The 25,892-nt window shown below is 52.5% G+C and overlaps 1 protein-coding gene across 14 annotated transcripts; it reads right to left on the reverse strand.

The window, feature by feature from the left end:
- Positions 1-450: 450 nt before the first annotated feature.
- MPP2 (MAGUK p55 scaffold protein 2) lies at positions 451-25,221 on the reverse strand. Of its 14 annotated transcripts, none has more exons than XM_019752226.2 (15): positions 25,039-25,221; positions 24,704-24,867; positions 22,364-22,427; positions 17,428-17,528; positions 10,642-10,794; positions 10,357-10,506; positions 9,744-9,971; positions 8,745-8,876; positions 8,535-8,667; positions 8,390-8,458; positions 8,017-8,178; positions 7,127-7,329; positions 6,655-6,783; positions 4,778-4,926; positions 2,371-4,555 (listed from the first exon to the last, which is right to left on the reverse strand). In XM_019752226.2, the coding sequence occupies exons 3-15, from the start codon at positions 22,392-22,394 to the stop codon at positions 4,264-4,266; spliced, it is 1,932 nt and encodes a 643-aa protein (XP_019607785.2). In that variant the 5' UTR covers positions 22,395-22,427; positions 24,704-24,867; positions 25,039-25,221; the 3' UTR covers positions 2,371-4,263. The 14 variants fall into 14 exon arrangements, with proteins under 14 accessions (XP_074175613.1, XP_019607785.2, XP_019607783.2 ...); XM_019752224.2 differs by having other exon boundaries at positions 17,410-17,528; positions 25,039-25,217; XM_019752225.2 differs by lacking the exon at positions 24,704-24,867 and having other exon boundaries at positions 17,410-17,528; positions 25,039-25,217.
- Positions 25,222-25,892: the final 671 nt, after the last annotated feature.

A 25,892-nucleotide genomic window follows, 5' to 3' on the forward strand; every position in this document is an offset into this window, starting at 1 on the left:
TATACTTTAATTACTATACTGGTTCATTAACTAACCAGTTAATAGATGTGGGCCAACTGACAAAAGACTGCTGATGTTCCTGAATGTATGTTGGAGCTTTGCGTCGGCATAAACCCACTGACCACCAGACACCATTGCATCCTGCACACACAAGAACTTTCAGTTGCCTGTAACCAATCAAAAGTAGTAAATATTCCTTGTTTACAGACTGTACGCCTATCGTAGAACTGCCCTGCTTCACCTTAGGTCACCCCTCTTATCTGTAGCCAACGTAAATTCCTTCAAAACAAATTACATCTTTCTTTCCCAGAACAACATATAAAAGTGCTCACCGACTCCGGGATGGTGGACATGTGGCCTTCTGCACGTAACCATGCAGCTGGTGGTTAGCGTTCATGCTCCAGGACCTGGTCCTTTTCTGACTAGCAGTATGGACCAATAAACCCTTTGTTTTAAAAAAAACCCTTTCAGCTGTGGAAGTTAAGTGTTTGCTTGTTTGCTTAACACAGCTTTCTGAAATGTCAGAACCAATTTCACTTCCACCAGGGCCTTTCAATCAGCATTTCTCAAAGACCTCACCAGCCTCTACACATATCCTTGTGTGTGTGTGGCAGGAGAGACCACTCAGAAATGCCCTGCAGGAGACCCTAGAGGGCCAGGGGGGCTGGGTGAGGTGGAGCTGGTCTGATGAAGAAAGAGAAACTCACCAGAAGGTGCCAGCCAGTGCCCGAGGCTCCTGGGAAAGGGTAAGCACCACTTCTCCAGGTGAAGAGGAAGCCCCTGGGTCTGAGCTCTGGGGGCTCTGCTCAGGATCTGGGCACAGTGTGTGCCCAGATATTGGGGGGGAGGTAGGGAGCAGCAAGTTTCAGGTGGTCTCAGTGAGACCAGAAAAGTTCACCCACAGTAGTCTTTCCCCTTGAGAAATCCCTACGCTGGAGGCTGGTGAGGTCTGGGGTTGGCCGGGAGGGGAAAAACCTTCCTGTCCTCTCAACCTGTCACCTATGGCAGCCAGAGCTTCCCGGGGACCAGGACATGGTCAGCCTGTTCATCCCAGTCCCACCCCTTGCCCATTCTCAGACCATATGCGCACTAAACAGACTGATATATTTTACGGCCAAGCTCTCGCCAAGGCAACCTAGGATTGGCATCACGGGATTCCCAGTTTCCGTGGATTTATCAGACATGTAATTATTATTCACAGACGCTCACACACTTCCCTAATTTCCACGACTGTCATGTGCCCGCCTAGCTCTGCCCTCCCAGCTGTGGAGTGAGACCACTGCCTTCCCAGTTGCCACTTTGCAATCCCCCATCTTGATACACCTTGGTTTTATATTTGCACATCAAAACATTCAGCTCTGCAATCTTTTGTAGATATGTAAGACTCTGTTCAATCCCTTTGAACAAAAGAATGCCACAAGTCACTGCTCACCCATCCTGGAAGCAAGGTTTCCAGTTTGGGGACTTGCTGAAAGGTGAAACTTCAGAAAAAAATTAGGGAAACTTCAAAAATTGCTAACATTTAGTTTTTGCCAAACTGGGGTATTAAATAACAATAAGAAACTATCATTTATCCCCCCACTTGTTTCTTTAAAAGACACATTTTAATACCAAAAGGGAGTATTGACAGGAAAAATGAATAATTTGAGCTCACCCTTCCCCACAACTGGGGACAATTGGATGTTATGTTTCTAGTCCATTGAAATGCACTGAGGAGAGGTTTTCTAAGTTCATCCAGGAAGCAGTAGCTCATGGGAGAAGAGAAAACAGAAGAGAGAAGGTGGAAAGCCCCTAAGAGTACAAAGGGATGTGGTGTGCTTTGGGGTACCTCCCAAATGAGAGGGAAGTGTTCTCTGTCTGCAGTACTTTAAGGATGTGACAGGCACCCAGGATGGGCAGCTGGGAGGGGTGCCACTGGGATCTGAGTGTGGGGCTCTAAGACTCATGCAAAAGCTGCAGGCCTGTCCATCTTGAATGGACCACATGGGTTAATCAATTTGTAAGTAAGTAAATAAATAAATAAATAACTACATACATACATACATACTTGCCAAGGCCCAGAGAAGTAGAGGGACCAGCTAAAGGCCACACAGCAAGTTCCAGGTGAAGCTAAATGGATTAGCCATGGAGTCCTTGAGTCCCCTGGCCCTCTTGAATGCTCCCAGACTACTGGATACAATAATTTAGAAAGAGCCTCTTCCTGGGATGGAAACTGTAGAATGGCAGAACTGGAAATTTCAGAAAAAAATCACAGAACACAAGACATGTCACTCCGACGCTATTAAACAATCATCTGTGCTGTGCTCCCCACTCTCACCCTCTCCGGAAGCTATCCACCTGACCCCAACCAAAGACAGACAGAGACCAGAAGCCTTTGCTTTCACATTTAATCAAAGGAAAAGAAAGAAAACCAGTCAGAGAGAAAGCTCAGGAATTGGATGGCTGAAGGAGGGGACAGGGGAAGGGCAACTGGCCTGGGACTAAGTGTGGACAGCACGGGATGGGGTCATTATCCTGAGGTCCCTCACATACAAGTGTCCACCGTGGGAGGAGAAAGGACAGAGTCAGAGCTAATGCAGTGGGCGCACATGCCTGTTCCAACCTGGTCCCAGACCAGTCCAAGGCGTGGGGCTTAGGCAGGGGAGGTAGAAGGCCATTCAGAGAGGGGCAGAGACAGGAGAGGATGGGCCCAGCCTTGTCCCCTGGGCATCACTGAAGGTGAGGTACCAGAACAGCATTAACACTGGAGATTCACCATAACAGACCAGGTGTCAACTCCCCACCAAGGTGCCTACCTCCCACCCCCATCTTTTGGTCAGAGGGCTTTGGAGGTTAACCAAGGGGGAGGGGTGGCTGCAACAGTGGATGCTTGGCTGCCTCCACTCTGAAGTCCCCCAGGTGAGGTGGGAACTGGCAAAGACACTATGGCCTCAGGCCAGCAGGAGAATATCCCATTTTCCTCCCATTCCCAGTCCCCTGGGCTGAGAGTGAGGGGGGTGCAAGGCAGAGTTGAATTAAGAATAAAAAGAACACTGACTAAAGGGGAAAGAGAGGTATAAAGATGACTGCATAGTGGATGCAGAGCTATGCAAATGAGATGGGAACAGGTTTGACCTTGACACCTCATTTACATATCCTATGCAAATGAGATCCCTAATATAATAAATATATTTCTAACTTTGTAATAAATATTCTGTTTCTTCTCCCTCCCCTTCCCTAGGAAATGGGCACACAGTGGTACAGGGGCCAGCTTGGGCTGACACTGCAGCGAACTCTGATTAGACATTCGGAAGGACGAGGAAGCAGAGGGGCTGGGGTGGTGCCCTACAAGGACAGGCTCACCCCAGGAAGGACCACAGAGAAGGCTGAGGGATGAGGTGCCGGGGAAGTCTAGCATTCTTTTCCTAAAAGGGATTCTCCTATTTTACACAACTGCCTTTCCCAAGGACTGGAGAGTGGCATTTAGGGTCAGGGGACAATAGGAGAGCTGGAGGAAGACATCTGGAAGGGCCAAGGCTCTAGAATGTGGGAGAAGGGCCTCATAAGACATGGGGGCTGATGGAGAACCCCAAAAAAGGGGCCTCAAAAAGTGACCTCCAAAGCAAAAGCACCCTCTGCTTCTCTCCAAAAGCCAAGCCTGACACACACACACCCATGGCAGAAAGACAGACCAGGCGCACAGCATCACAGAAACGGTGTGGATGGCGCCCTCTGGAGCTGGGCCCCGGAGTTGCCGGCCAGAGCACAAACGTCCTTCACCAAGCCCATACTCCAGGGCCCAGGGCTCACAAAGTTCCCTCCACACCTTTCCTCAGCCCCACATGCAGCTCTGATGCCAGTGGGCCACTTGGACCCGGCCAGAGAGACCAAAATAGACAATGGTCACGGACAGGGAGCCCAGACATGTCCCCACCATGGGCCATGGAGAGCTAGCTTGGAGACTCAGCTATTGTCACAGGACTCAGCCTCCAACACACCGTGACCTGGGCTGAGCCTACTGCCCCCGACAGCCTTGTCCTTTGGAATGCAGAGCTGACCTGTCAGGGGCACATAGAAGAAGTCTGTGAAGAGACTTCGGCAGTGAAAAGCTGTGGATGAGGAAGGATAGGGCAGTGTCCCACTTGTGGGACTCTGCCTCATTCCGAGGGAGCCAAGTTTGCACTGCTCCCCGGCTGTGGCAACTGGCTCAAGCTTTGGCTCCTGCAGCATTCAGGATGGCACCAGGCTGGCACCACTACCCAGGCCTGCCTGGCTGCCAGGGAGCTATCCACTCCCCAGACCACATGGAAACAGCTTAGGGCCTGCTCCTAGGATGGAAGGGTGAGAAGTAAGAGGAGCCCAAGGAATGGGGTGGGTGTGGCCAGTCCAGAGAAGAAAAGGTGACCGGAGAGAGAGGTGACAGAGGGCAGTGTACCTATTGACCACATGGTCCCAAAGCAGCTTTTCCCTTCTCTGGACTGAGCCTTTTGAAGGTGACTCGGACACACTCCTGGGAACAGCTTGGTCCTCAGAGAGGGACATCTGGTGGCTAATGGGCATCAGGAGGGAGCAGCACCTGGGCACAGAGGTACCCCATGAACACCCACCTCCCTGGCAGTGCACGCCTCTGTACTGAAGCCAGACTTAGGGCCCACTAAGAGCTGCTACCCAGGGAGAGCCCGAGCGCCAGGGATGGGAGCTAAGGATTGTGGTTGAGGGTCATGGCTGGGGAAGGATGGACTCAGGGTTCTGGGTTACAACCAAGCAGGCTCAGTACACCCAGCTGACTGGCACCCACTGGGGCTCTGTCCGCAGCTTCTCCATGGCAGTCTGGAGCTCACGAAAGGTCCTCTCCAGGTTGCTGTTGACCAGGCTGAGGTCAAAGTAGTGGCCATAGCACCTCTGGATGCGGCTACTCTCCTCCACTGTCCGTCTCAGATCTGCCTCCTGCCGGCACAAGGGGACCTCTCACCAGTCAGTGTCCCCCACTCACCCCCATCACCAGGGGGATGTACAGCCTGCCCCATCCAGCAGCCTCCCCAAAGCCCAACCATGGTGGGTACCGACTCCCTGGCTAGGGAAGCAGGACCCCTCCCTGCATGCCCCAAGGCGGCTCTCCTGCAACCACGGACAGATGGGTGAAAGGAAGGAAGGAAATAGTCTTTAGTAAGTGCCAAACATGGCACTAACCTCTTTGCAACCCACATAATCTTCACTACAGCTCTGCAAGGCAGGACTAATAATTCCCTGTTTACAACAGAAAAAAACTGAGACAAAGAAGTCACATAGCCAGCTAGTGACTGCACCGGTTCTGCCTAACTCCACAGCCAGTGCTCCCTCCATTCTGACTAGGCCCCCCTTACCTGGGCAGCCTGAGAGGCATTTGCCATATCCGGTACTAGGACACCCACAAGTGCCCAAGGCAGCCCCCACCCCAAACCCAGTTCAAGCTGGCCAGGCAGGGGTGGGAAAGAAACTTGAATAAGCCAAGGTGGGAGCTCTAGGGCTGGCCCAGCTGTGTCACAGCGGCACCAGTCGGCGGTGTTTGTGGCCAGGGGGCTGGCCAGGGGGCTGTGCAACAAACAGAGCGGAACCCAGCCCAGACAGCCCAGATAGCCCAAACAACGCAGCCTGACAGCTACAGTACAAGGCGTGGCCAGCAGAGGGACTCCTGAGCTCAGAGCTCTGCAAACCTACACCTCTTGGGGAAGGCTGCTCCAAGAGGTACCTAGGAAAAGGGGTGTGGAAGAAAAAAAGGGGTTCTATGGAAACTTCACAGAATGATCTGATCATAAATTCCTAACTGGGCAGGTCATGGTGGGTATTACACCCCAGGCATATAACTCTTTTAGTAAAAGCCTTATCTCTGTCCATTGTTTCTGTGCATCTACGTTAATACACCTTTGAAATGCCCCCTGTTAGAATCCATCCTTCTAAAGCAAGACCACCCTCAAGAGAGCATATAATCTTAACTAATCTGTAAAATCCTTGCCTTGCTCTCTCCCACTTTCATGTAATCTTCCTTACGTTCCCTCCTTAATTCCAAATGTATAAAAGAAACTACAAACTGTTATTCTCTAGAGCATTTGAGATCTTGTTCCTGGGCATATGTTATCAGTTTGGCTCAAATAAACTCATAAAATTCTCCACAGGTTTGGACATTTTTTTCAGTGGACAGGAGAGGACCCTGGAGTCATGCACCACCTGACCGGAAGCCTCTCCTCCCAGAGCTGCCTCCTCGCTGACTAACTCATCCCTCCAGCCAGCCTTCTAGCCTGTCTTCCTCCCTCCTTTCAGCCTTTCCCCCAGCTGTAAACAGCCCTGAGCCCACCTGGCCTGCCTCTGCCCAAAGATCTCACACTGGCTCTCTGGGCTCCCTTTGGTCAGCACTCTGTCCCTGCAGAGTAGCCCGAGCGGTGGGCCTGGCAGAATCTCCCCCTCCCCAGGCTGGCTGTGTCTCTGACTCTGTGAGAATCTGGGTACTTCACTTCCTTACTCAGACCTCCGTTTCCAAACCAATACAGCAGGAATCACAAGTCCTCCCTTGCTGATACCTTGGGTGGGCACCCCTTCCCCTTCCCTAATACCACTTTCTTCTCTTCATTAGCTCTGGCCTGCCCCTTCCTACCCCAGGCAGACATCAGATCCCTTCCATGGCACCTCAGAGCCCCTCACCGTGAGCTGTTTGGTGGACACCCCACTCTCCAGTGCAGCCCGATTCATGGCCCGCAGGGTCTCAAAGTCGGGGGCCTCAATGAACACCACGTAAGGGACAAACTCAGCTGTTCTCAGCACCTTCACTGCCTGCAGGAGAGGAGGGTCAGGGAGTATATCCCCACGTACATCTGGGGTGATGGGGATGAGGATGGATACCTGGGGCCCTGGGACGTGAGTCTTGGGGATGAATGGTAGAGGAACAGCTGGCAGGTGGCTGAGGATTAGAGTAACTGAGGAGACTAGAGGAGTGGAGGGTCCTGGAAGGTGAGAAAAAGGGTCTAGGTGGTCTGGGTCCCTAGCAGTAGTTGAGGGGTTACATGTAGGGGTGTTTGGGAGACAAATGCCTGGAAATACAGGGGGGAGTGCTGGGGGAAGCAGAGTACCCCGAGGGAATATTGGGCAGGATGAGAAGGATCGGGCCAGGCGGTACCTGGGGGTTGACATCCAGCACGCACACCTTGCCGGCTGCAACCACACCCCGGATGGAGTCGATACGTGTGCCATACAGGTTGCCCTCATATTCGCCATGTTCCAGGTAGCGCCCAGCACGGATATCAGCCTCCATCTCTGCTCGGGACACAAAGCTGTAACCCTGGCCTTCCCGCTCTGAGTCCTTGGGCCGCCGGGACGTGTCTAGGGGGAAGGGGGACTGATGGGGCTCAAGCAGACCACACCACCTCAGACACACATGCAGGTATTCTACATGTGTCACACAGCCCTAGGGGTGCAGCCTGCCCTCCACCTTCTCAGCACTGCTGCCTTCCCACACACCATGCCCTTACCCTCACCCTTGGCACACACACAGACTCAGGACATCCATATTGGAAGGAACTTCAGAGATCACTGCTCCAACTCAGAGTTCACAGGTGAGGGGCTGAGGCCCAGAGAGAGCAATGTGCAGCCCAGAGTCACACAGCAAGGTCAAGCTGACCTGGGGTCAGCATTCAGGTTCCTGCCTCCCGGAACCAGAAGCTTTCACCACCCCAGCTGCTTCTGTCACTAAGAATCCCTGTCTTCCACAAGGTCACACCCAGCTCATAGCCCTGTTTCACATGGGTGCACAGCTGGGCTTTTAGCAGGTGAAACATGAGAGAAGAAAAGGTAAGGCTAGCCCAGCCCACCTGGCCACAGGTTCAAGGGACAGCTAAACCTCCCCAACCTGCAGTTCCCCCATCAACCCATAGAGAGCGCACACCCCACACCTCACAACCAAAAGCACTGCTTGACCAGGTGCCCATGCAGATATCTATTCAGTGGACCCAGCCCCAGGGCAGCCCCTGCTCCCTGCCCCCCACCCAGCAGGGCAAAGCTCCCACTCACAGGGCACCGTGGTGCCGTAGCGATCTGGATCCCACATGATGAGCTTGTTCTTCAGGCTGCGCCGGCCCACACCCTGAGCCCCAATCAGCACCAGAGTTTTCCGGCGGAAAGGGGGCATGCGGGCCACCTCTTCATAAATGAGCAGCTCATGGCGGTCAAACTCTGGACACAGGGAGATGGCACTGCTCATCAGGTGTAAGGGCTGGGGCTGAGCTCTCAGAGGCCAGGGGCAGCAAGGAGAAACCGGGGAGGGCCTAGGGACAAGACTGGCCACATCAGAACCAGGAGTGCATATGCCTGTCATTGGGGGGGGGGCAGGAAGGGGCGTGCCATATTAGAGGAGGACCGGGGAAGGCAGGCCTCCAACACTCACCTGCATTCTTTGTGGTCAAATACATCATTCGCTTCTTTTTCTTTCCTGAAAGGCTGCCACATAGGGTCCCTGGTTGCAGAGAGATGGGCAAGTGAGGCCAGGCAAGACCCGTCAGATCCCAGATTGGGGGAGGGAGGGCTTATACCTGAGGTGGGTGTCAGTTCCAAGTCCCGCTTCACAAAGGCTTTCCGCTTCTCCTCCAGCAGCTGGCTGGGGATGAGCCCAGCGCTGCCTCCTTCTACGTGGCATGCCTGAAATGGACGTGGGCAAAGCTCGGCCTGAGTGAAAGGACATCTTTCAAAACCTCACCTCCACCCACCATGCCTGGAAAGATTGTGTAGCACCTAGGGCTCACCTGCCACCAGTTGGCATCATCCTGGTTTACAATCTGGAGCAAGTCCCCAGCAGTGAAACGAAGGCCAGCTTCTTTGCAGGGGATGAGGCTGTCACGGGCTGGGTCATAGTCAAAGTGGCATTTCACAAACACCTGGGCCCGGGATCAGGGAAGGGTTAAGGGAAGAAGCTGGGAAAGGCTGGAGAGGACATGCCCTCTCCTATCCCCCACCCCTACCCAGTCGGAGGAGTATCACACAGTCCACCCACTGCCCCTCCCTCACAAAGATGACAGAGGCCCTGGCACTGCCCCTCTAAAGGCAGAATGCGCCCAGGCCTGCCTGGCAGGCCTCCCTGGTACCAGCCTCCCTTTGCAGCTAGAACAAAAGGACTCAGACAAAGGGATGGGGAATCTGCTCAGGCCTGGGGCCCTGGCCCCACCCACCGAAGAGGCAGGATCACCAGGATCACAGGGTAAGGGATGTGACCCTGGCACCTAATGCAGTATCCTTGTGTCCACTCACCCCCCCTCCCCGTGCCCTTGGAGGAGGAGGCTCTGGCAGACGGCTAGAGAACCAATAGAAGTGGGCAGAACAGCCGAACCTCCACAGTCCACCAACCCGGAGGCAGCTGTACAGAACGCCTGGCAACCAGACTCTGCGCACCCATGCATATACAGGCGCGCAGACAGCTGCATACAGTGCAAGTGCTCATTTGTACAACCAGGCACCCCAGGCCTTGAATGCGCACACATCCCTTGTATGAGAGCCCAAGACCAGGGCAAAACCTCAAGCATGGTCATGTGCACCACACTCTAGGCTGGTAAGTGGCTGGGTTCACGACACACACACACACACACACACACACACCCAGGTCCCCCGCAGACCCCATCCCCTATCTTGCTTGGAGGGTTGGTTGAAGAGGAGAGGCTCCCACCCCGAGGCCTGTGACCCTGACAGCTGGGAGTTTCAGCTACCCCTTGGGCCTTGTGCTGGGTGGGGACTTTGTTTGGGGGACCCACCTGGCGGGGCAGATGGGGCTCCTGGTAGCTGGGCAGGATCTTAAGGATGACGCTGCCACTGGCGCTGCGCAGCAGCTCCTGAAGCGCGCGGGGGTCACTGCCAACAGGCTGCCCATTCACCTCTTTGATGATGTCGCCCACGTGCAAGAGGCCTTGCTGAGCCACCATGCCCCCGTGCAGAATGCGTGCGATCACCAGCTCACCGCCCTCCACACGGAACGTCACGCCCTGGGGGACCAAGGGCACACATCATGAGGCCCCAACTGCTCTACCGCAGAATTTTCTAATAGAATCTCCAGCAACCCCTCGCCCATTCCTATCCCCAACCCTCCACCCCACCACCACAGACTTCTCCTCTTCCATCCTTCTGCCCAAATCTTCACTTACAGGAACACTAATGGAGGGAAAGTGGACAGAACGATGAGGGTTCTGGCACTTCTATGGATGCAGTTCATACGCAGCGTCTGCGGCCTCCTGGATCTGCATGGGCGGCTCCCTGGGCAAAGCTGATTCGATCTTCGTCTTTATCCCTCTCCTGACCAGGTTTGACCCCTGCTAGTTACCCTCAATCCCCCCTCCAGACCCCACCTCTGGCGCTGCCCGGCACCCTCACCAGATGTTCTCCAGCGGTCTTGCGGATGCCCACCATGCGCACAGCGTCTGGAGGCACCGGCTGGTTGCTGAACGTGGGGTCCAGGCCAGGGCTGGGGGGTGGGGTCTCATAGGTTTTCGATGCCACAGAGTCGTGCGTCTCCAGGAGGGACTGAAGAGACGGCGGGAAGGAGAGGGACTGTGGGCAGTGCGCCCTGGGCCCTTCCCATCCCAGCTCCGACTTCTTGCCAGCCCCTCCCCCAGCGGCCTGCCCCAGTTGCCATCCCAGGGGGCAGGGGGGAAGAACCTGGAAGTGGGGCTCCTGAAGGATGCGGGCCAGCTCTGCGGCTGTGCTGCTCTGCTCTGCCAGCTGCGCCAGGTCCCGCAGGATCTCCTGCACCAGCTCCAGGTTGTTGTCCCGAACAGCCTCCAGCTTGGTCTCCTCCAGCCGCTCGTGGGCCTGGGGGTGCGTCAGAATACGTACGACCTGATGCTTCCCCCAGAGCTCCAGAGTACCCAACTGTGCCCCACCACTAGCCCCCAGGCATCTCCCCACCCCCAAATCCTGACGTTAGACCCTTACAGAAAAGGTACAACTCTGTGTACACTCTTTGATACCTTGGGTTTTTTGTTTAATTGGTTTATTTTTAAACTTAACAATATGCCCATATGCACGCTATGCTGCAACGTTCACATCATCTATTATTATTATTATTATTATTATCATCATCATCACTTAAATTACTACATTTGATTCATTGTTTGGCTGGAGTATCATAATTTATTCAGTCAGTCTCCACGGGTATTTAGGTTGTCTCTAATATTTTACTATGACAACTAAAGCTGCAGTGAATAACCCTGGCATGGAGCTATTCTGAATCTGTGGAGATCTTCCATGTAAATTCCTAGAAGTCTTGCTGGATCGAGCAGTAAATACACACATGGTTTTGTTAGATATTGACAGATTCCCTTCCATGCGGCTTGGGCCACTTTGCCCTCCCACTAGCATTGGATGAGTGACTTTCCTGAAGCCTTGCCACCAGAGTGTGTGATCAAATCTTGGAAGGTCTGCCAATCACATGGAGGAGAAATTATCTCAGTGGGGCTTAATTTGCATTTTGCTTACTGAGAAAAGTTGAGCATCTCTTCATATGTTTGAGGGTCATCTGAGTAACTTTTTCTGTGAATTGTCTGTTCATGTCTTCTGCTAATTTTTCTATAAGGTCATGGTTTGTTTTTTCCCCTCTTATTTATTTATTTATTTATTTATTTATTTATTTAGTATGTTTTTCCAGGACCCATCAGCTCCAAGTCAAGTAGTTGTTTCAATCTAGTTGTGGAGGGCGCAGCTCACAGTGGCTTGTTCAGGGATCGAACCAGCAACCTTGTTGTTAAGAGTACCGCACTCTAACCAACTGAGCTAACCGGCTGCCCCTTTTTCTCATTTTTAAAAAGTTCTCTATGTTAGGAAGATAAGCCCTTTATCTGTTGGGCTTCTCTTGCAAAATATCTTGCAAATATTTATCCCCAGATTTTCATTTGTTTTTGACTCTGCTTATGGGTTTTTTTTTGTCAGTGCAAAAATACATTTCATGTAATTAAATGTATTAACATTTTATGCATCTGAATTTTGAGACATCGTTTAAAAAAAGGTTTTTCCCCCACACAGATCCATGTTCTTTCTAGGATGTGCATGGTTCATTTTTTTCAATATTTAGATCTCTGATCTGCTTGGAGTTCATGCTGATGTATGGTGTGAGGTATGGATCTACTTTGATATCTTTCCAAATGACTATCCAGTTATCCCAATACCATTTATTAAAAATTCATAAGAAAATTATTTTGATGTTCTATGTGTGATGATGATAATGTGATTACTTTTTAAAGAATCTTTGTTTTTTAGTTATACATACTGAAATATAGTTAAAATTATGTCTGAGACTTGCTTCAAAATAGCTCAGGAAAGAGGGAAGTAGGAGGAGGTATGGATAAAACAAGATTGTTCATCAGTTGTTAAAATGTTGAAAGGGGACAATGAATGCTGGCGGTTCAGGAGACATTTTTTAAAATTTTCATAATAGAAAGTTTTTCAAGCCTATGAGATGAGATTTTAGTAACACCTCATAGGGATACTCTGAGGAGTTGGTTAGATAGGACACAGTGCCTGGCACACAGCAGGTGGTCCATAAAAAGACTAGCTGGTCTCTGTCTTCTCTTCCCTAAACAGACAGGGGAATAGCATCCCACATAGGGAGGCATGTTGGCCTCACTGTCACCTAAACTGTCCTCTACCCAAGTAGGCAGCATTTCAGACTGACTCCCACAGTCTGGCTGGGCAGAGTGCTTCTGCTGGGGAAACAGTTAAAGGGGAAAATGAGTAACACTCAGAGGCCCCTTATGCCTTGATGCTCCTCGGAAGCTAGAGGGCAGGGATATGCCCCAGAAGCTTCCACTGAACCCTATGTGATCCTCAGTCATTTAGCTCAGCACAGCCTGTGGAGCTTCCCGACTGTTACCACTGTGTCTAGGTTGATGCTGGGAGTCTGCCGGGGGACCCCAGGAACTGTGTTTCAAGATGAACAAAGGCACTCAGGCATGCAACCATATCACCATGGTGACCCTGACAAGACACTTTTAGGTTAAAGGAGCTAGTCTGGCCCAGGTGACATGATGTGAGCATAGAGGTCACCCATTTTAGCTTTAGCATCTTCTGCTCCACTGATAGGGAGGACAAGTTTCCGTAGGAGCCCTCGCCTGGCCATGTAGGAAGCAAGGATATCTCCTAAGCCACTTACCTCCCATCTTTCATTTAATGACCCTCCCACAGCTGATCCATTCCTCCTCCTGAGGCTGACCCTGGACATCTTGCCCACACACATAAAAGGATAGCCCTCCAAGGTCAACCTTCCCAGCCCAGAGGACACTTTAAACATTGAACCATTCTTGGGCAGCCGGTTGGCTCGGTTGGAGCACATGCTCTTGGCGGCAGCGTTGCCAGTTTGATTCCCGTATGGGATGGTGGGCTGTGCCCCCTACAACTAGATTGAAAACGGCTACTGGACTTGGAGCTGAGCTGCGCCCTCCACAACTAGATTGAAGGACAACAACTTGACTTGAGGCTGATAGGTCCTGGAAAAAACAGTTACCCAATAAAAAAATTAGAAAAAACCCCACATTTAACCATTCTCATACAACAGAAACCTTACAGCAGGCTGATCTGAACAGGTGAGTGACCAGTGCTGAGAACATCCAACCTGTATCACAATCTGCAACACACTTTTCTGGGACTTTGGAAACTCAAAATTGGATTAATCATATCCTTTGTTGATGATATGTTCTCATCATTGGTTTGTGCATGGCTTCCTTTGAGGTAGTTTGTATTAAACGAGCCAATTTTGTAATAATATAACAAGGATCTAAGAACCCAGCACTCAAACTATAAATGAGGATCTTGACAATATCCTACATCTAACCACCAATTCCACCCACACATCCACTCCCAGTATCCACCATCCTGAGTTCGTGTTCATCATCCTCTAGCTTCCTACTTTACATAGTTTTAGTGAGTCTATATGTATTCTACGTATTCCTAGAATGGATATCGTTGTTATTTTTACCTTTAAAATCTGGGAATTATGCTACACATAATCCGGGGGGGGGCTGATTTTTTTCATTTAATATTATTAAATTAATACAATTTTATTTAATATTAATTTTTCCACTTAATATAATTTTCTCAATTAATATTAAATTATTTCACCTACTATTTTTACCCATTATTATTTTGCGAAGATTGACTCTCTTTTTTCATATTAAGAGACAACATATTTCACTTAATATTATTTTTCACTTAACATTATTTTGCTATGATTCATTCTTTTTCCCCACATCACATGAGTTCATTCATTTTAACCACCATATTATATTCCATTGTGTGAATCCCCCTCATTTCATTCATCTCCTCGCTCTTGGGGAGGCATCTGGGTCATTTCAGCTTTTTCCATTATGAACATTCCAGTTAGTATCTCCTGGTGCACATGGGACAGTTTCTCCCAGAACAGAATTGCTGGGCCGTGGGGTATACACATGTCCCATGGTGAAGCTGCACATTTGCAAAATATCATCCCATTTAAAAGTCACAACGACCCTGTGAGATCAATAATATTAAAGCCATTTCCCCAATAAAGTATCTGAGGCTTGAATGGGTATAATGAATTCTTTAACAGCATGCAGCTCGTCAGTGTACATCAGGCACTGGTTCCTGACTCTTTGAGCTCCCTCACAGTGGAGGGATCTATCTGGGCACCTATTTTTATTTATTTATTTTTGTTTTTGTTTTTGTTTCTTTTCTTTTTTGTTTTGTTTTGTTTTTTTCCTTTTTCTTTTTCTTATTTTTTTTTATTTTATATCTGGGTGCCTATTTTTAGAAAGCACGTTCTTGGTATAGCACTCACTGCTGTAGTAGAGGCACCAGGTTCCACAACCAGCAAAGTGGTTTGGAATTTCTATGGTAACCATTTGTTTAATTCTGCTCTGAAAATCATCTTCAACACAGCAGGGTCTCAAGCTCTTTATAGACCAGAAGATTGGGCCAGGTTCACAGCTAGGTAATGGTAGAGCCTGTACTTGAACCCAGACCTGCCAGCTCCTGAGCCAGAGATGTAAGCCAACTGCAAATGCAGAAACGCTACACAGCTATTTCTTTGAAAGGTTTTCCCTCCACCCTCCCACTCCAACCTCTCTGATCTTGGCAGAAGACAGGGAATTCTCATTTGAAACCCAGGCTCATAGTTAAACAGTTCAAAAACTGAAAGAAGTCCCAGAGAGCAGTGTGCCAGAAAGTGATGTCACTCTTCAATCTGGATTTGATCATGTGATTTGCCTTGGCCAATGGAACATTAGCAGATGTGATACAAGCAGAGGTTTGGAAAGTGCTTGGGATTTGGGGCTTGTCCTTGCTTGCTGCTGAGACCACCATGTGAAGAAACCACCCTCCTAGAGGATGAGGACCTCACCATCCTAGATGCTGCAGCCTTCCCAGCGGAGACAACAGACATGTGAGTGATGCTATCCTTGAGCACCCAGCCCCAACTCAGCAAACCCAGACCAGAAAAACTACCCAACCAATCCACAAAATCATGAGAAACATATCATGGTTGTTTTCGGCCACTATGCATTGGGGTGGTTTGTTACACAGCAAAGGCTAACTGACTCCGGGCTCCCCACCATTGTAGCCTCTGCCAGTCATGTGCCCTGGTCAGAGTCTTAGTGACCTCCCCGGGCTCTCATTCTTCTAGGGCCCTGTCTTGTTCTTCCATCTCTCACTCCAGCTTCACTACGGAAGTGGAGTCCTCCCTGTGAGCTCCAGTCCAATGGCTCATCTTTCCTCATGAACAATATCCCAGGTCTTTACCATTCCACACATGATAACGTGACCAGGCTGTGTCCCTGGGACATAATGTCCTCTGTGGCAGCTCTCTCCCTCTAGTGGGGTATGATCCCCCCCCCATACCCCATGCCAGGGCCCACCACAACTGTCTTGTGACAGTCCTCACACACTCACACCCCTCCGTGGAACCCTCCCCCCTTCCAACCTGGCTATATCACCCTCTTCCTCCTTGCACTGGAAGTCTTTGCCAACTTCCTGGTCACCCACACCACCATTCACTGAAGACCCTGGGACTGTCTCAGTCTCCTCTCCACCTCAATGCCTGCCATAACCCTAAATTCTAATGCCCATGTAGACCCCCCCCATCCCTCACTCAAGCCTTCTATTCCTGGACCTCTCTCACATCGATGACCTGTCCACTGCAGTCACACCCTAGATTGTCATGTCATCCCCCAGAACCATCCTCCTTGGAAATCTTTCACCTCCCACCTCTGTCTCTCTGACCTGACCTTCTTCTCTTCCAGCTATACACTCTTTCCCCAGACACTGTGACCTCAGAGAGCCTTCAGCTCCATTTTCTCCCTGCCTTTCTGTCTCCTCCTAGTCCCCTCCCAGCCTGGGTACCAGAGGGGATGCTCTGAGCTGCTCTCACCTGACCCCTTCACACTGCCCCCTGCATCTCAGTCTCCCACAGTCTCCATCCAGCACAAGCCCTGAACCAAAGCCACCCTTACCCTGGGAAATCCAGCACCTGCCACAGACAGTCTAGGCCCTCGATCCTGCTCTTTGGCTTTGGTGGGTTCCCTCTCTCCTCCCCTTCAGTGATTACTTGAACCTATACTTCCAAATCTCCCCCACCTTCTTTCTCAACCTCTGATCCCCAATTCCCAGCAGATGACTGCCCCTTCTGAATGGTTCTATGCAACTCCCAGCCTTGCCTCCAACACAGCTATTGGCACAAGTGCTCAGGCACAGTGCCCAGTGCCCTCCACCACCTGTTAGCATCTCTGCAGCTCATACTCTGTCTCATACCTGAAGCTCCAGCCTCACCGTGACACATACAGTCCCCTGTATACTTCTGCTTCTCACCTCTGCTTCTGCTCAAGCTCTTCCCATGGCCTAGAATGCCCCCACCTCCTCATTCTTCGTGATGCAGCTCAAGTGGCCTTTCCTTCAGGAAGTCTTCCTCTGCCCACCCTGGGCTGGGTTAGTCTTCTGTCCTTTATGCTCCCAAAATACCTACTGCTCCTGCCTCTATTACTGCCATTACCCAGTTGTTTTATAACTTTCTCTTTTGGTGAGTCTTTTCCCCACCTGATGCATGGCAGGTGACCAAGAAAAGATATCTGCACAAAATGCCCAAAAACAGAGGCATAGACAGGATGAATGAACTCTGGAGATTTCAGCACACAAACGTACTTACCTCCCTCCCATTGTACCCTCCACAAACTAGCCATCACCAAACACCCATCCACATGGGCATGTCCCCCCACTCACCAGCCAGGCATGGGGCAGCCCCCCCACCTACAGTAGCTCAGATTCATCATCTGGGTATGAATGTTCATGCATTACCCCCCTTTAGGGGTCTCCTGCGCCACATGCCTCATTCCCAGGACCCCATGTAGCTAACACCCCATCCTCCAGTGTGCCTCTGGACACAGGGCCCACCTCTATGGAGCACTATACCTTGGCCAGGGATCTTACTATTGGACTTTCCATAATGCCTCGAAGGAAGATCAGGTCCAGTTCTGCGGCCCCCGTGGCATTGGGGAGGGATCCCAGGTTGTCCAGGACTTGCTGCATGGCTGGTAGGGAGAGGTGAGCAGTGAGACACACAGATGCCAGCTGAGTACAGGACACCAAAACACACCACAGCAACCTCACCCCTCCCACCCCATGACCCACAGAATATAGCCCCTCTCCGGCACCACTTCCCTCCCAGCCAGGCATGGGAATGCAGGGGGCAAGGGCCCTGGGGGGGATTGAGGAGTTTCCTCGGCCTGTTCTCTAGGCTCTAATTAATGCCAGCCTGGACCAGTGGGAGGCTCCAGGCAGCAGAAAAGTGGACTCTGAGGTGGGGGAAGAGGAGAAAGGGAAGCAGGCATCAGGTTCCAGGTTCCGCCCTGAATCAGAGAAACACAGGCTCCGCGCTCAACCTCTGGATGGGCTGAAGCCCCAGGACTCAGCCACCTGCACCTGGTGGATTCGGAAATGAGAGACAGTGCTTGGAGCATGTCCCTTTTGCAGGACTGGAGTCAAGCAGGCAGCCACACAGGAAGCCAGGGCCTACGCAGCATCCAGTACAAGCGGTGCCACTAATCCAGTGTGATTTTGCACAATTCACTTTCCCTCACTTCAGTCTTTCCCTCCTGTAAAGTCGGTGGGTTGAACTAGACAATGTCTACAGGCCCTTCAGCTCTGACAATGATCTATAATCATTGAGAAATTAACACAGATCATAGAAAACTAAAGCGGAGGCCCAGAACATTGGCAGGAGCTGGGGAAAACAGGCACCATGGGTCTGGGATGGCTGTGAGCACCCAAGGGCAGAAGTCAGACCAAGTCATCTCAGGGATCAGCAAATGCTCAGCCTGGGACAGACTTAACCAAGGACATGAGAACACCTGACATTGGGCCCCAGCATGGCTGCTGAGATTTGAGGTGGGGGTTGTGGTCACCCCCCAACAGAGGAGGGAGCTCCTGGCTGTGGCAGGTTCTGGGGAAAGGAAGGGAGAAGCAGAGTGTGCCCAGATGGGGGCAAAGATGGGCAGGGAGTATCATTACTCTGCCACCCTGCCACCCACGCCTACATCTGCCTAACAGCTCCCAAGCCATGGAGGAGGAGGGGTAGACACATCTCTGGCACCTCTCACAGCTCTTGTCAGTGCCCCCTCCTCCAGGAAGGAATGGCGATGGAAAGGAGGGGGCACTGGAATTGGAGCTGGCAGACATGGTTCAGGGATTCCTGGACTCCTACCCTCTTCCCTCGCCCTTCACCCCATCTTCTCCAGAAACAACATCCCAGCCTGCCCTCCAGACCCCTCCTGCCCAGGCCTGGGCTTGGCAATGGTCAGAGACCGGCAAGGGCAAGGCCCTTAATGGGCTCAGAAAGAGGCCAGGGCAGAGACCCTTCTCACTCTGCAGGGTGTCCTGGAGTCCATCCTCTCTAGTCATCCTCACATACAGACTCCCCAGCCTGCTAGCCATGAGGGAGGACTGAGTCGGCACCCTTGACCTCCGCCAGCTCTCCTGGGGGGCCGGGCCGCCAGATCCTTATGCTACCGGAAGCCCTTCTCTAGGATACCCTCTCCCGATACCCCAAACCTTGTAGGACAAGCTTTCCTTCCAGCCTCCCCGCCCTGCCTTTCCCTACCTTCCCTTCGGAGATCAGCTTCCTCATTGGAGCCCAAGGATATACCCTCCAGGGAGACCCCGCTGCCTGGGCTGCCTGCCATGGCTGCCCATCAAGCCCGGCCTGGGGCTCCCGGAGTAGTAGCCTGCACTGTGCAGTGAACTGCCTTCCCAGCCAGAGACAGCCCGCGCTGGAGGAGGCGGGACTCAGGGAGGGCCCTCAGAAGGATCAGCCAATAGCAAGGCTCAGCCGCCTTGACCGCATCACTGATTGGCCAAAGCATACGGGTGGGGTGGGGGCTGTGGAAAAGAGTCCAGGTCCCACTGCTGGTCTGATCCCCCTTGGTTTAGTACTCGCCAGTGGGAGTGGGGAGGAGGCGGCGGAGAAGGGGGGGTGGTTAAGTGTGCTGCCCCTTCAGATCTGGGGCAGTGCTCACAGTCCAGCTGCAGGAAACTCAAAGGGGACTTGATCCCACCTTATTCCCACCCCCACTTCTGAAAGCCCCTCCTCTAATACACCCCCGCCACCTCATCTAGTGCCCTGCAACCTCTACTCTGTTCCCTCTTCAGCCCCAATTTCCTTTACAATGACCCCCTCAGGATTAAAGGAAGCCCCGGATAATGACTCTCAGTCCTCTGCCTGGAGCTGTGGCACCGCTGTGGCCTGGGGAGGAACTCGGAGAAAGAGTAGGCAATGGGGGTGGCACCACTGTGGACAAGGAAGGGTCCCTCAAGCCCTCTGACCCCCACATCTCAGCAGCGGCTCCTCCCCTCCCCCATCTTCCTTTAGCTCCTTCCCTTGAGTAAGAGGTGACCAGTGGGCAAGTTAGACATTTTAGAGTTGGGAAGGGAAAAGGTGAGGGCGCATTCTCTCATGAGAGACGAGGGTGAGCAGGAGGGAGAGACTTGGCAGTTACCCTACCCAGTGCTTCTACTCCTCTGAAACCCTCTACCCATGAGGCCACCACCAGGTACTGCCACCAGATAACCATTCCCTGAGGAGTGGCACCAGGTTGCTTTGCACCCCTGACTACCATGGCAACAAGAGGGATTACACACCAGGACATTAACCCTGGGATGCTAGAGAGATTTAAAGGAACAGCTTCACCTGAAAGCAGCCCACATCCCCACCTTGATTCAAAGAAAGGAGGGCATCTGGTAAAGGGGAAAGAGAGGGCAAAGCTGCAGATCTGGAGACGCCAGAGGCAAATTCTCTCAACTATCAGCCCTTGCCATCACCCACATACCTCCCAACTCTTTCCCCAACCCTCTCTGCAAGAGGAATACACCCACACCACTGCGCCCTCTCCACAATGATAATGACCATGTTGACCTATGGGAAAGGGTGGGAAAAGGACCTTGCTAGCTTCATTCTCTGCAGAGCACAAGGCTGGGATCTCCCAGAGAAGGAAGACGGTGGGGGAAGGTGAACTTGACCTCAGAGGCAGGGGTGCAGCTGTCTCTCAGGCCTTTAGGAAGTGTAACAGCCACATAATGAGAAGGGACAGAACCCACCATTAGATATTTAAGGCCAGGAGCCAATCCAGCCTAGGGTGGGCACAGAGGGCTGCCTGCAGGAAGGGCTAAGAGACTCATAGTCTTTGAGTTGTATATCACTTCTTTACAGAAGAGGAAACACAGGTTCCAAGAGGCTAGGCAGCTTGTTCCTGTCCTTCCCTTGGATATGGGAAGGCAGAAGCATCCCATGGTAAAATATCCAGGGAAGCAGGGGCCTCAGGAGTCTTCGGAGGAAGCAGGCCCCATTGCCACTCCCTGCCCCGTCCCCCACCCACCCCATCATGCCCCCATCAAGTGGCCTGCATCAAGGAAGCCAAATTGCTGGACTTTCTCCCTCTATACCCCTTCCAGGCACAATTAATGGGTTTACTAGCAGCCCCAGATTGAAAGGGCTTTAATCACAGGCTCAGGGATGGGCTTCATTAAGACCTAAGCAGCTTATAGTGTATGTGTGTGTGTGTGTGGGGGGGGGCAGGCAGGCTGGAGCAGAGGGCCCCAGAGGGCCTAGCAGGCTGGACAGGAGGTGGAGGCACTGAGCCCTCTAAGGCTGCAGAAGCTGGGGGACATTGGGACAGTCCCTCCACTGAATGGAAAAGAGGCTTTTCCTGGGGGACAAGTGTGTCACGGTTTAGGCTCTGGCCCACTCACTGTAGCCTTCACTTTCCTGGTTCACTTTCTCAGAGGGGAGGGACAGTCACTCTAACCAAATTGGGAGGCCTGGAACATCTTATAGAGGCAGCAGCAAGGGTAGGGCTGCCTGGGGAGAAGGCATCCAGGCAGGGGGAATGGCAGACAAATCAGAGCAAACCCAGAGCAGTTTACACTTGTTAGGGCCCTTAGCCTCTAGCACAGGGAGCCTTACCCGGTGAGCCCCTGAATGCACTTAAGGTGTCCATGAACTCCAGAGTAGAATACAGATTTTTTTGCAGAAAAGCATTTGTCTATGATGAGAGTCCACTGCAGTCATTAGATTCTCAAAAGAATCCAGGACCAACAAAAGTTAAGAACCATGATCTTGTCCCATCACCTCATCTTACAGATGGGGAAACCTAGGTCCTGAAATGGAAGTGATTGACTCAAGGTCACAGGTTAATGAGGTAACAACTTAGGAGCACAGCATAATAATCATGAATATTCCTAACCATAATGTTCTTTCCTGGCATAGCCTTTGAGTCTCCCATCAACTTCTTTATACAAGAGACACAGGCTCTGAGACGTTAAGTAGCTTGCTCCTGAGGCTTCCTAGCTTATCTGGGTGACCCGTTCCCTTGCCCTAAAATCTACAAAACCAAGTAGAGGCTTTCTGATCTGGCATTCTTCATGTGCCCTAGCACACACATATCCCATCTCTAGTACATGCTGATCTACTCCACCCATCTGGTGAGTATCGCACCAAGGACTTCTCAGCCCCAGGCTGAGCTGCTGCAGTCCCTCTACCCTACAGCCAGCCTCCAAGGCCCGGTTCCTAGGGGCCACTTCCTAACCAGTCTGGCTCCATGCCGTTGCCTGCAGCAATAGTGTACACCATCTGAAGTATGCATGCCCCTGCTCTCCATGGAGGTGATTTGTGCTGTGTCTCCAGCCCTACCCTGGTGGGTATGACAGGGCCATAGAAGCTGCTTGAATGAATGGCTGAGTGGCTGGGGGGAGTAGCAGGGGGGGGAGCAGTTTGTTCTTACAGGTCCTGTGGGAATGCCTGACTGCTGCTCCCTACCCTACCCGGCATCCTCTGAACCACTGATATAAACTGACATCCTCACCCCCTGCTTACCAGTCTCAGAGTTGGTGGCGGCAACCGGCATGGTGAGGTTGGCAAGGACTCTGAAATGTCTCTCCTAGGGAGGATAAAAAGGAGTATGAGAAAGCTCAAGGGCAAAGCAATAGGAAAGGAATCAGGGAGGGTCCCCCTTAGGATCAACCAGCAAGGTAGGAAAGAGGACATTGCCCAGAAACTAGATTATCCCACAGTCCTGAGAGGCAGGAAGAGCAGATATTTCATGCCCATTTCTCCAATGAGGAAGAGACAGAGGATCAGTGAGATTAACTGATTTGCCCAAGGTCACAAAGCTAATAAAGAGAGCTACAATGAAAACCAGGTTTTATGACTCTTAACAAAAAATTAAGTGTTTCTGCCTGCCATCTGTCCTTTTTTTTTTAAAGAGGGGACCAATAAGAATACAGAATTTGAGTCAAAAGCAGGAAAGATGGGTGCTCCCAGGCTATAAGCTCCATGAGGTCAAGAACCACATCTGTTTTATTTTGCCTCTGGATCCTAGGCCTAGCAGTGTAGGTGCTCCACAAACATTTGTCCATCTGATAGAAATGATGTCATACCTCCTCAAGGACTCTCTGGCTTCCTCTGTCCCTTTTCCCCCCTTTTTAACCCAGAGCTGGGACAAGGACAGCAGGAGGCTCTGAGCAGAAACTGGCATAGAGTTTACAGCCCCAGTTCCCATCCCAGGGCCACCCCAAGCTGGGATTGGCTCCCCCATTCTTCAATGGAGGGGCCAGGGGGGGAACCCACCACCCTTCCTCCCTTTGCCTTCCTGGGCATGGTGCTGCTGGAGAAAACCCTAATTCCTAGTTGCCATGACAGCAAGAGGCAGTGGCTCACAGCAGGGGTGGGGGAGTAGAGGGAAGCAACTGGCAGTGCCCAGTTTAGGATTGAATGCCTGCTGGGTCCAGGGAGCAGGGGAGCCTATACTTCACTTCCCGCCCCACCCCCAAAGAAAGGATTCTTCCCAGAAGGACCATTACCTGATTTTAAGAAAAACCTCTCTACTCCCATCATCCTCCCAGGCCTGAGATGGTCACCTGAGCTCAGGTAACAAATTACAAAGGTGGGGGAAGACTCCCCTTTCTCCTGGATCTGCCCCCAGGACGCAGAAGAAAGCAGCTTTCAGGGAGAGGAAGGTCACCCCCTGTTAGGCTAGCATCAGGCTGAGAGAAATACCCAGGATCCACTGTACCAGTCAGTGCCCCCATTGCCAACCCTACCGTCCCTATTCCTAGAGAGCAGCGAGGAGTAATCCCTTCCTTTCCCATCCCAGGTCCTCAGGACCTAGAACCTGGAGCCTTCCCCTAGCTGGTGCTGCTCTCCCTGACAGAGATACTGACAGAGGGGACTCCAGACATCCGCCCTCCCTGCAGGGTAGAGGGGGGGAAGCGGCAGGGGGATTCTATCCCCAGAAGTCTTTCTTGCCCAGCCTGCCTGGGTTTTCTCCCTGGGGAGTCGGTTCCTGCGGCGGCAGCTAGCTCTGCCCCACCCCCCACCCGAGCCTACGAGAGGGCGGGGCCCGGCTGTGCCCACAGGAGAACAGCAGTGCCAGGCAAGCCAGCCTGGCTCCGGTCCAAGGTCCGGGGCCCAGGCATTAGGAAACTGGCACCTCGGCTTCCAAAAGCCTGGGCCCAGGTGCTCCCTCACCCGGTGCTCTCTCACCCCTACCTCCCGGCTATCCACGTGACCCAGGGGCGGTAGGTGTCGCCCGCCAGCAGTGAAAGGGGTAGGTTTCCTTCAACCTTCCCATCCACTCCTTCAACAGTACACATACAAAGAGATATGAGGGAGAAAGGTATGACAAAGGCGCTTTTAAGACTCACAGGTCGTGGGGAGGGGTTGAAAGATTGAGGGATGAGAGTCTAGAGACCTCGCGCACTGCAAGCTGAGACAATCAGATCGCCCCCGCCCCAAGAGCCCAGTCCTAACAGGCTGGGCACTAGGACCTTGGGGGAGGGGGGCGTGTTGCGAGCCATCAAAGAAGGCTCTGCTTGAGCACCCGCGGGAGACCGAGGGATGAGGTCACTGAATGGTTGCCCCTAGCCCGGGTCCTCACTCTCCCGGCTTAGTTGACCTAACTTTCTGACCCTGGCTCCTCACGCCTGGCACCGATCCCCTCCCAGATCTCCAGGCCCTAACGCTGGCCCCCGACGCCGACCCGCAACCCCCACCCTAGCCTGGGAGGAAGAATAAGGAGCGCGCCCCTTCCCCAGGACCCTCTCCCAGGGAAGATTGAGGTGTTAGTCTCCCAAGGAGATCGGGGAGCCACGGGGCCCCAAGCAACGTCTGTCTCGCGCCCCCACCCCCCGGAAGCGCTAACAGCGCAGTTCTTACGTAATGATGGGCTCTGAAGTCCCCCGAATCCGCACGGCCCCCAGAGAGGCCGCGCTGATACTCAGTCCCGGCACAGCTCACCAGCTCTGTTCCGGATGTCACTTTGCAGCCCTTACCGCAAGGGCCGGGGCCAGCGTCAACGGGCAGCCGGGTTTGGTCTCTTTCTAGGAGCACCCAAGAAAGGGAAAGGGTGGGAGGTGGAGAGGGACGGGGCGGGCCTGGGGGAAGGGGCCGGGGGAGATTGGACCCAGAGAATAGGGCCCCAGTTCTGTGCCTGGATGTAGAAGACAGAGGGACCCCGGGTGGGTGCTAGCTGGGGAGCGGGGGGCGCCTACCTGAGTCCTAGGGAGCCACTAGCTTGGGGCGGCTCCAGCGCAGCCTGGCGCTCAGCGTTTATTGCTTGTCAATTGCTAACCCAGCTCTTAAAGCGGCGAGGCCTCCTCTGAGCGAGGGGGCGGAGACCAAGAGCAGAGAGGAGGAGAGGAGGATGTGGACGCCCCGGGACAACCCCGCAGAAAGTAGTCCTTCGGAGCAGCTCGTGGGTGAACGGGGAGGTGGCGCTTTGAGAGATACCGCACAACCCACTATTCCCTGATCGCTGCCCACTCGGGGAAGCACGGGTGGGACCTGTACCCACTAGTGTCCCTCGGCGCCCAGCGATCCCTTAAAAGGGCGATGGCCAAAGATTACTCCGCCCTCCTCTCTCAGGTTAGACCCGCTTTGGAGTTCCAGGCGTGCTTCACTTTTCCTCGTTACCCTGCTTCTCAAATGGGAAAGAGAAGAGGAGGAGTTTAGGGAGACCCCCAAAAAGTAGGAGACCCACCCTCATAAGGCCCTCGCGCTCAGGGTCAGCTTTTAAGGACTCGAGTGGCGGATAGGATCCCCGACTCTTTAGAAGTGCAAACGTCTTCGCGAAGGCATTCGAGACCCTGTTTGAAGCCTAGGCCAGAGAGCTGGTCCATAGCCCTGCCTATGGAATACGGAAAGAAGTAACTCCTATCCTTCCTCAGAATCCCATCTCAAGAAATAAATAAAGTGTTAAACTTAGTTGCCCGCACCCAGTCTCCAGCTCCACCCCAGATCCGCTAGTGAAAAATCCTAAAAGGCCTCAGGAATACTATCGAGGCTCCCAGGCACCACCCTTCTCTCAGTACGTGGAGCATTTGGGACCAGCTGCGGTACTACTCTG

The sequence above is a fragment of the Rhinolophus sinicus genome, linkage group LG15, assembly GCF_036562045.2.
Source record: "Rhinolophus sinicus isolate RSC01 linkage group LG15, ASM3656204v1, whole genome shotgun sequence".
Lineage (NCBI taxonomy): Eukaryota > Metazoa > Chordata > Mammalia > Chiroptera > Rhinolophidae > Rhinolophus > Rhinolophus sinicus.

Excerpts from the sequence above, each read along its gene's own strand:
- MPP2 (XM_074319511.1), bottom strand. The coding sequence starts at position 19,178 with ATGGCAGGCAGCCCAGGCAGCGGGGTCTCCCTGGAGGGTATATCCTTG. Across the intron at positions 17,529-19,096 it reads AGCTGATCTCCGAAGGGAAG|CCATGCAGCAAGTCCTGGAC; the intron begins GTAGGGAAAGGC and ends TCTCCCTACCAG. Across the intron at positions 8,877-9,743 it reads AGCCCCATCTGCCCCGCCAG|GTGTTTGTGAAATGCCACTT; the intron begins GTGGGTCCCCCA and ends TCCCGGGCCCAG.